Source organism: Podarcis erhardii, assembly GCF_964252035.2.
Source record: "Podarcis erhardii genome assembly, chromosome: 5".
Classification (NCBI taxonomy): Eukaryota; Metazoa; Chordata; class Lepidosauria; order Squamata; family Lacertidae; genus Podarcis; species Podarcis erhardii.
Genome location: NC_138509.1, coordinates 1,706,993 through 1,717,079, shown reverse-complemented (window position 1 = coordinate 1,717,079; position 10,087 = coordinate 1,706,993). Strand labels below are relative to the sequence as shown.

At 46.0% G+C, this 10,087-nt stretch overlaps 1 protein-coding gene across 1 annotated transcript; it reads left to right on the top strand.

Moving 5' to 3' along the window:
- The first annotated feature begins 5,056 nt into the window (after positions 1-5,056).
- Positions 5,057-10,087, top strand: CDKN1B (cyclin dependent kinase inhibitor 1B). Its single transcript, XM_081864675.1, has 3 exons — positions 5,057-5,853; positions 6,922-7,055; positions 8,791-10,087. The coding sequence occupies exons 1-2, from the start codon at positions 5,355-5,357 to the stop codon at positions 7,041-7,043; spliced, it is 621 nt and encodes a 206-aa protein (XP_081720801.1). The 5' UTR covers positions 5,057-5,354; the 3' UTR covers positions 7,044-7,055; positions 8,791-10,087.

Below are 10,087 nucleotides of genomic sequence, written 5' to 3'. Positions count from 1 at the left end.
TCACCCCTTAACCTCCTCTTCTCCAGGCTAAACATGCCCAGCTCCCTTAGCCGTTCCTCATAAGGCATCGTTTCCAGGCCTTTGACCATTTTGGTTGCCCTCCTCTGGACACGTTCCAGTTTGTCAGTGTCCTTCTTGAACTGTGGTGCCCAGAACTGGACACAGTACTCCAGGTGAGGTCTGACCAGAGCAGAATACAGTGGCACTATTACTTCCCTTGATCTAGATGCTATACTCCTATTGATGCAGCCCAGAATTGCATTGGCTTTTTTAGCTGCCGCGTCACACTGTTGGCTCATGTCAAGTTTGTGGTCAACCAAGACTACTAGATCCTTTTCACATGTACTGCTCTCAAGCCAGGTGTTACCCATCTTGTATTTGTGCCTCTCATTTTTTTTGCCCAAGTGCAATACTTTACATTTCTCCCTGTTAAAATTCATCTTGTTTGTTTGGGCCCAGTTCTCTAATCTGTCAAGGTCGTTTTGAAGTGTGATCCTGTCCTCTGGGGTGTTAGCCACCCCTCCCAGTTTGGTGTCATCTGCAAATTTGATCAGGATGCCCTTGAGTCCATCATCCAAGTCGTTGATAAAGATGTTGAATAAGACCGGGCCCAAGACAGAACCCTGTGGCACCCCACTAGTCACTCTTCTCCAGGATGAAGAGGAACCATTGATGAGCACCCTTTGGGTTCGGTCAGTCAGCCAGTTACAAATCCACGGAGTGGTAGCATCGTCAAGTCCGCATTTTACCAGCTTCTTTACAAGAATATCATGGGGCACCTTGTCAAATGCCTTGCTGAAATCAAGGTAGACTACATCCACTGCGTTCCCTTCATCTACCAGGCTTGTATTCATTATTGCCTGGTAACAAAGGCATCTGATTGCCACACACACACATGTCACAAGATTTATACACCACTTAATCATCAAAACCTCTAAGTGGCTTACATAAAATTTGCATTAAAATTACTGAAAAAATCAGATTTACATGTCTGGGTTGACTTGCTTAAACAAATAAGTTTTTAGCAGGTGCTGGAAACAGTACAGTGAAGGCAACTACTGAATATCAATGGGCAGGGAGTTCCAAAGCGTTATTGCTGTCACATATGAACAATTGCAGACTTTGGACTTTCACATTTCAGCAGCACCCTGTGCAACACCAAAATTCGGTGCCCCCTGCCTCTCGCCTTCTGTTGTTTGTCCTTCTTGAGTCACCCCCTGCAGTGTCCTCTCAGATCAGGGCCCAATGCATGCGAACCTATCGTGCTACCCTAAATCTGCCTCTGATATGAAGAATCAATTCATTGCTGTTGTGGAACAAACATTATGTGGTACTTGTGAAAGCGCCATTTCCTCAGACTGAAGTGGTTGGGTGGTTAGGTAGTTTTTGAAATAAACTGGTCTCAAACTATTAAGGGCTTCACATACCAATAGTAACTCTTGAATACGGCCTGGAACAAACCCCCCAGTCAGTGTAGGTCTCTGAGCAGTGGTGCAATATGCTGACAGACAAGCACATGTTTGCAAAGACGAAGTATATTCCTCAGGAAGCTGTGATTGGCTGCAACTCCAGGCTTTCAACACTTACAACACTAAATGATGACTTACCTGTGTGAAGGCACCATCACAAATATAACACTACAAATGGAATGTCCTTTCCATCTCACATCATCATCATCATCATCATCATCATCATCATCAATTAAATACATTTGTATACTGAGATCCAAAGATCTTAGGATGGTTCACAGTATAAAAAGGGCGGTTCACAGCAATGCCTTTTAATGGAGTTGGTTCGCATATTCCACAGCCAAAAATCAAGGCCTGGCTTTTCATGTATATATGTTCATCATATGATTTCTTTATATTTGAGAACTCATTTAATGATGGCTGTTGAACGCTTTAAACGACTTCATTGAAAAGCAGGTATGAGTAGTAGTCTTAGGGGAAATGTGCAAGTCCTTTTATATCTCTGATGGCCTGTCCACACATAGAAAAGACTATGTACTTAATGTTGTATACTACAAGAATAGAGCATGCATGTCTGAACCAAACCCAAGTGTACAGCAATCCATGTGTGAACGAAGCTTTCTGACCAATAGCAAACTTGGGTGACAAACTGATATTTCCTTCTGCAAACGATTGTGTGCAAATGTGTGTGACCATTAACCTCTGGATCAGCTCCATCTGACCAACTTTTCTGCTCCACTCACTAAACTCTGGTTTCAACAAGGGAAGAAATATATAATTTCACTGTGCCAGGAAGAAGAAGAAGAAGAAGAAGAAGGTGTCAAACTGTAACAGGAAAATTTCTCCCTCCTCTGCCTTGATTGGATAGAATCCTTTAAGGGTGGGGTAATTGCAGTTGCCTTCTTCATAGTAATAGGAACTACTTGGATCCATCCCTTGTTGGCTGCTGCATCTTTGCAATGATCAACTGTTCCAGCCTTGCCTCCTAATTACTATTGCAGAAACACAGCAGAATTACAGTGGTATCTCGGGTTACAGACACTTCAGGTTACAGACGCTTCGGGTTAGAGACTCTGCTAACCCAGAAATAGTACCTCGGGTTAAGAACTTTGCTTCAGGATGAGAAATCGCACAGTGGCGGCGTGGCGGCAGCGGGCGGCCCCATTACCTAAAGTGGTGCATCAGGTTAAGAACAGTTTCAGGTTAAGAACAGACCTCTGGAATGAAGTAAGTTCTTAACCCGAGGTACCACTGTACTAGCACTTAGAAGAGTCTGCCTGTTTTGTCTTCGGATGAGCCACTGCTTAGGGAAACTACTGCCTTTCTTCACAAATGGTGCTTTCCCTTTCTCCTCCTCACCTGAAAGGAGCAACACTCTTGCAGGTTTTATTTATTTATTTAACACATTTATATTCTGCTTTTCAAGGGACATTCTTAGTCAGGTGGCAATTTACATTCATTAGATTACCTTGCATGCACATGGGGGGGGGGAATCTTTGATAGAACACAAATTCCCTCCAGAAATGTTACAGATTATTGGAATAAATGTTATGTGCCAAAATTCTAACTAGTCACCACAAATAAATAACAAGTAATTATACACATACATCAACCATCAAGCACATCAGTTCACCTTTCTACAGAGTGGCACATTCACTAGGCATGGTGTGCATTTTGCAGAGACAGTCGGAAGCAATATTCCATCCTAACTGGAGAACAAGCTTAATTAAGAGTACTTTTGGGTGCCAGTCATCATGCCATCTTGTAGATCAATGTCCCCCCAAATTTCTGGTAGCTGATGCTCACTTTCTTTCTGAATAAAACCTGGAAGCACACTTCACTCAGCTCCTGATTTTTTCTTTTTGAGTCTACAAAGGTCACTCTTCTGAATGTGCCTCCAACTGGAAGGAAAGATGCAGAGCAGTGACTCATGCAGAGCTGCTATGTGCAGCCTCTTCTGCAGTTATCTCTGCATTGAGAATCCCGTCATGGGCATAGCCAGGGGTTGCAGGGGGTCTGCTGCCCCTCAATCAAGTAAATAAATAACCTAATATCTAACAGGCAGCATAGTTAATAGGGTACACAACGGCCTTCTGCCTTCTGCCCTGCCTCTGGCCCTTCCCAGCCAGGGTGTGCCTCCCCAGCCAGGTTTACCCCATTTCTTTGGCTCCAATCTGTAATTTAGGCACCAGGAGAAAATGTTCCTCTATAACACAGCCTAAGGCCTTTAGAATGTGTTTGTGTGTGTGCGTACTGGTGTATTGGTTTTTCTGTTTGTTTAGTTTTGTTGTATTACCTATTTTGTCTTTTTGCTTTGTATTTTTATGCTGTAAACCAGGGGCCAGCAACCTTTTTCAGCTGTGGGCCTGTCCACCATCCCTCAGACCATGTGGTGGGCCGTACTGTATTTTTTGGGGTGGGGTGGGGGAAATGAATGAATTCCTATGCCCCACAAATAACCCAGAGATGCATTTTAAATAAAAGGACACATTCTACTCATGTAAAAACATGCTGTTTCTTGGACCATCCATGGGCCAGATTGAGAAAGTGATTGGGCCGCATCCAGCCCCGGGGCCTTAGGTTGCCTACCCCTGCTGTAAACGACCCTGTGATCTTTGGATGAAGGGTGGTATAGAAGCTTAATAAATAATAATAACATAATCTCGTTGCAGCTGTATGGACTCAATGATAAAAAGAGGGAGGGGAGGGGAGGGGAGGGGGAGGTCTCCACCTTCCCCCCATTTTAAAGTTCCTTCCATTCCATTCAGCTCTATGTTGTTAGGGGGGAGGAAAAATTGCAGTCGGAAAACCGCCAAGCAGCAGCTCCCCACAAGACAGGGAGGGCGAAGAGCTGCAACAGACGTATTTTAATTTGTTGTTTCCAAATCTCAGTCTGTCCCAGCATTCTGGCGTTTGTATGTTTTCAAGTATAGCTGTGAATTTCTCTCGACTTTATTGTTTTCTCGCTTTGAGGGATTTGTTTGCTTGCGTGTGCTTTTACAATCCAGCGGTGTATAAATTTCATGAAGCAACCGAATGGAAGAAAACCTGCCCCCGAAGGATCCGCTCGGGGGCGGGAAGGACGAGAGGCCCCTCCCGGCTGGGAGTCCCCGAGGGGCCCGGCGCGACCCAGGCGCCCCGGCCCCCTTCACGGAGCGGCGCTCGCTCCGCCGGAGCCCCAGCGCGGGGACGGGGCGGCGCCCGCCCGGCCGCCCCCCCGCGGCCCGAGCCAATGGCGCCGCACCTCCGTTTAAATAGACGGGCCGTGTCAATCAGCTTCTCCTCCTCCGCCCGCCTCCCTTCAATCGCCATATTGGGCCACTGGCTGAAAAAAAGGCTCCTCTCCCCCCCCCAAACAAAACACCCGCACAGAGCGAAGCGTTGACATCGGGACGAGGCTTTGGGCCAAAGCGCAGGATCCCCGGGCAGCCCTCGCCTCCCGTCGCCCAGCTATTTCTCCGGGCGCTGCTGCTGCTGCTGCTGCTGCTCCGCTCCCCCCCCCCCCGCCGCCGCCGCCGCCGCGATCTGCTTCCTCCCCCCCCCCGCTGGTGCACTTGGTCCGCAATAAGACATTCCGCTTGCCCCCCCCCCCGCGCGCGCCCCTCCTCTCCGCCTTTCCCCGCCTCTGGCTTATGCAAGGGCTGCTCGGCTGCTGCTGCTGCTGCTCGGCTGGGGGCGGGCGGGCGGGGGGGCGGGGGGGCTCCTCGATGTGTTTTTGTTTTGAAGTCTTCATCTCGGTCGGGCTCCGGTCTTAAACCCGCCGGCTTCGCTCTCCCCTTCGCGCCAGAGCCAGGGCGCGGGGCTCCTCGGGATCGGCCGATCGGCCGCCGGATCTCGCTCGCGGGCGGGCGGGCGGGCGGGCGGCGGCGGGGACAGCTCCGGGCGATGTCCAACGTCCGCCTCTCGAATGGGAGCCCGACGCTGGAGAGGATGGAAGCCCGGCAGGCGGACCACCCGAAGCCGTCGGCTTGCCGGAGCCTCTTCGGCCCGGTGGACCACGAGCAGCTGGCCCGCGAGCTGGAGAAGCGCCGCCGCGCGCTGGAGGAGGCCGGCCGGAGCAAGTGGAACTTCGACTTCCAGCGCTGCCAGCCCCTGCAAGGCAGGTACGAGTGGCAAGCCGTGGCCCAGGGCGCCCTGCCCGACTTCTACAGCAGACCCCCCCGGCTGAGCCGAGGCCGCGCCAAGGCCGGCAGCCAGCCGCGCCGGGGGGGCTCGGGCGGCCGCGGCCCCGCTCCGGCGCTCCGGCGCGCTCCGGGAATCTCCGCCGAGGAGGAGGAGGAGGACGCCGCGCGGCGGACGCCGGAGCAAGAGACGGGAGCGGCGGGCGCTGCCGCGGATCGAGGGCGCCAGAGCCCCGGGCCAAGGAAGCGACCTGCTGCGGACGGTAAAGTACCCACTTGCTCCTCTCTCTTCACGCAAACAGGCCAGCTCGGGGGTGCATTGAGGAGGAGAGAGCTGCCCGTGACCTGCGTTGCAGGATCCGACCAAAGGTCCACCTAGTCTAGCATTCTAGCAGCAGCAGCAGCAGCAGCAGCAGCCCGCCAGGTGCCGCGGGGAAATCCTTCTGTTTGCTCCCAGCGCCTGGCAGTTCGAAGTATACCGGTACTTCGAAGTATGGAGGCTTCATTAAGCTAACTCCTGGGACTCCGTTGATTTGTTTTCTTCTTTTTAAAGCCAAGCCAAGCAGTTAGCTGAGGGAAAGGACATCTCTTTGCTTCCAAATGGACTTTATTAGGAAGTGCACCCTACTTACTTGTTCTTGATCGGTTGTATCCTGCCCTTCCTCCAAGGAGCTTAGGGCAATGCACTTTGCATTACCAGTTATTTGAGGCACTTGTGTTAGCTGTTCTTTCTAAAGGTTGCAGTCCTCAGGATAGTTGTGTCTCCCATAAAGCAGCAGGGCAACTCCAAAGCATAAGTTGACCTAAAAACCACAACCCAAGCTGTCAGGCAGGCTAGCTGGTTCCACTGAAATCGATGATAGTGACTTCCACATATTTGGGGCTGGGGTGTTTTAATCTTGGGGATATTAAGGCTACTAGTGAGCTTCAAATGCCACACCTATTTTTTTCTGGAGCAATTCAACTGAAGCCAGTGGGACTACTCTAAAATAAGTGACTTGAAAATGGTTGTCTACCCTCATAGGGAGCTGAAAGGTTCGCTGGGCATCAGATTCCCTAATCAAATGGCCTGGGCTCCCCTTGCCACCAACCCAACTCTACAAAACTTGGTATTCTTTCTGATGCAGCAGATAGTGAAAGAGACCATATAATCAAGGCATGCAACTTTGTTGCCCCATCTTTCCTGCAAATGGCAGATGACTCAAGGAGTGGCCTATGGGATGTGTTTTCTCCCACCCCCTTCATTCGACTGCCTCCTTCATATTTAGTACAAGATCCGGCAGCAAAAATATTTTTAACATTAAGCTTCTTCCCCCCTCCACCCCTCCTAGATTCCTCTCCTCGAAACAAAAGAGCCAACATGACAGAAGAGGCTATTCCAGAAGACTCTTCCAGTGCCTGCTCAGTGGAACAAACACCCAAGAAATCCAGCCCAAGACGGCATCAAACGTAAATTGTTTATTAGGTGGGTTTCCTTTCCTGATAGCATTTAGTGAAATCTCTACAGATGGCAGAAAATGAAGGATGCATTATGAAAGCACCTCAGTACCGTGGATTGAGCTTATTGGTAAACCTTTGCAAATTAGTCAGTGCAATTTTGTCAAGCTGAGGGGATAATATCAGAACAGGACTCTAGTGTGTCTTTTTTTGTAATCTTAAAAACACACCTGCAGCCTGATCCATACCACTTTTACTCATTGATTTCAGTGGGAGTTACAGTTTAATTAGAAAGTAACCAAAACCTGGAGAACATATTTCCAATTAGGGTTTGTAATCCTATCCGTGCTTACTGGGAAGCAGAGCTTCATTAAACTCTGTAGGACTTACTTCTGAGTAAATTTGCACATGCTTCATTTGTATTTACTGTTGAGCTGATAGCCACATTAATTAATGAGTGTACTAAAGAGATTTCAATTTCCCCCCACTGATTCTTATTCTACACTTAACTGTAATGAACAATGTTGTTCTGGTTTAATATTAATGGACATGTTCAAGCAAGGCCATTCTCTGCAAATACTGGTTTTGCCTTCTTTTAAAATAAAGTATTTCTTCAGCTCAAATATGTAGTCTAATTTGGCTTTTGGATGTGGTGAACTTTTGTCTACCATCCTTAAAAAGCTTGCAGCCCAACACTCTTTACTCAGAAGTAAGCCTTACTGAGTTCAATAGAACTTGATAGTGAAATGAGTTTAGAACTTTGTCTTAATAGTAGTGACACAAAGCTACCTGGGGAATAAAAATTCTTAATTAAAGAGACAAGAGTATAGGAAATTAAAGAGACAAGAGTTATAGGAAACTCTGAGTAGAGTTTTTAGAGCAGTAGTATTGTAAAGAAAGTTGACAAACATGACCTACAAATGAGTAGAAAGGTTAAGCTTTGGAACCAGATACTTTTAAAGAAATCCATTCTGTTTGGGTGAGCAGGGGCAAGTGTGTAAATTCAATTGTTTCTGTTGATTTGGTTATTTGAAAGAAAAATTGCATTAAAGAAATTGGGAGTTTGCAATTATTTTGTTTTCAGTGCTTCCCCATCCCCAGAAAACAGCCAAAATTAGCAGTGCCTCACAACAATTTAGATGTACCTACAGGTAGCCGTGCCAACTTTTGATTTGAAAAATACTGTTCCCTTGAGTGGAGTTGGTAGTAGGGTTGGGGCAGACAGAGCCAGTGCATGTCGCCGCTCCCTTATTTCTTGTCTGCTGTCATCACCTCTGTCAAAATAAATGCAGGTTTCTTGAAGGTAGGGACCTATCTTGATGGACATCACTGGTGTGTGTGTGTGTGTGTGTGTGTGTGTGTGTGTGTGTGTGTTTGTGTGTCTAGCTGTGACTAGCTGTGGTCTGAGCTAGGATGAAATCAGGCATGTGATGGGTGTTGCTTAAAAGAATCTGGAGGCTTCTATCAGAATCTGACAGAACAGAGTTTAACCTGGCAAACAAATATGGTTCTATTGGATAGGCTATTAAAAAACACATACAGAATTGGTTGGTTGGGTGAGGCAAGTTATACTTAACAAGTAGTGATTAGTTGTACACAGATTTCTGCCCCACATGCAAAGTAGAACCTTGATCCACCTCTAGCAACAATGTTGACCAACTGTGTGTTTTTGATAGCCATTTGTGACTTTTTGTACCCTTAATAATGAAATGAGCTATTGTAGTCTTCACCGACTTAATGCCCGCTCTCTTCTTTAATTTCAGAATTAAGAACATTCATTTCCTTGTTCTTTGAAGGCATCAAGTTCATGAAGCAAGGAAGATGAAGAGTTTATATATGAAAAAAAAAACATATCACTGATTCTCCTCAGTGGAGAACTTGTACACGCACTGAAACAAAACAAACCCATAATTTAATAACACTAAAGTCGGGCACTCTTAAAAGAGCTGCCTCTTAAAGCATCGGATGTAGCATTCTGCAATTAAGTTTTTCCTCATTTGCTTCACTGTACTACCTGTGTATATAGTTCCTACATTATGTAGCCCATAAACCTCTCCTTGCACCCCCCCCCTTTGGGGTTAGTTTGTTCTGGGAAAGGGTGGGGTGGTAAAAGGTGATGGGTTCAAAAATCTGCTTCCAAGATCCAGAAAGCAGAGATTTGTATGAAGAGAAGCAGCATATGTGTTTATTTCTTAAAGATGTACTGTCCCTATTAATGGAATCTAAAAATCAATGTTAACACTGGCTACAGCAGATTGATAGAATTTGCTGGTGAAATTTCTACTTATTCAGAGCATGTTTCAGTGGGAGGTTTGCCTGTGCTAAATCCCACTAAAATGAATGGCAGTTGTAGAAGACATCAAGCTCACAGCAAGTGCAGAAGAATGTTCCATGGAATTGTGCCCTAGACTTTATGGGGGAACTGTGTTTCCATTATGTAGCAGCATAAAGGCTCCTGCTCCAGGACCCTTTAAGTGTTCAATTCCATTTCTTTTTATTTTTGCCACCTATAATATATTACTATAAATGATTTCAAAAGTAATTTATAAATAAATCAGCTGAATAGAATGGAAGGAAAATTAGTAAAATCCTGAACTTCAACCTTTCTTCATCTCACTCACGTCCCTGATGTTCATGGCTGGGTAAATGAAAGGAAAACTACATCTTTAAACAGTATTTTTTACATTGCCTGTATGTTTAAAAAATAAAGTTTTGAATTGTACCTGTGTACATAACTTTGTAAAGACACTGAGAAATTATACTAACTTATTTATGTTAAAAGATTTTTTTTTTTAATCTAGAAGATATTTTCCCATAAAGCCAAAGTGGCCTGTGTCTTGTGCATTTGTAAATGCTCTATTTGATAGGGTGTGTTTTTTTAGTTTTTATTGGGGGGGGGTTGTTTTGTTAATTAATATGGCTGTGCTTAAATGATTGCAGACTGAGCCAAGTTTAATATTTTTTTGTAATGTGTGAAAACAGTTGCCAATTGATATTGTTTTACATCAAGCAATCAATAAAGAAAACTGCCATATATAAATATATATATATATATGTTAA

Excerpts from the sequence above, each read along its gene's own strand:
- CDKN1B (XM_081864675.1), top strand. The coding sequence starts at position 5,355 with ATGTCCAACGTCCGCCTCTCGAATGGGAGCCCGACGCTGGAGAGGATG. Across the intron at positions 5,854-6,921 it reads GAAGCGACCTGCTGCGGACG|ATTCCTCTCCTCGAAACAAA; the intron begins GTAAAGTACCCA and ends CACCCCTCCTAG.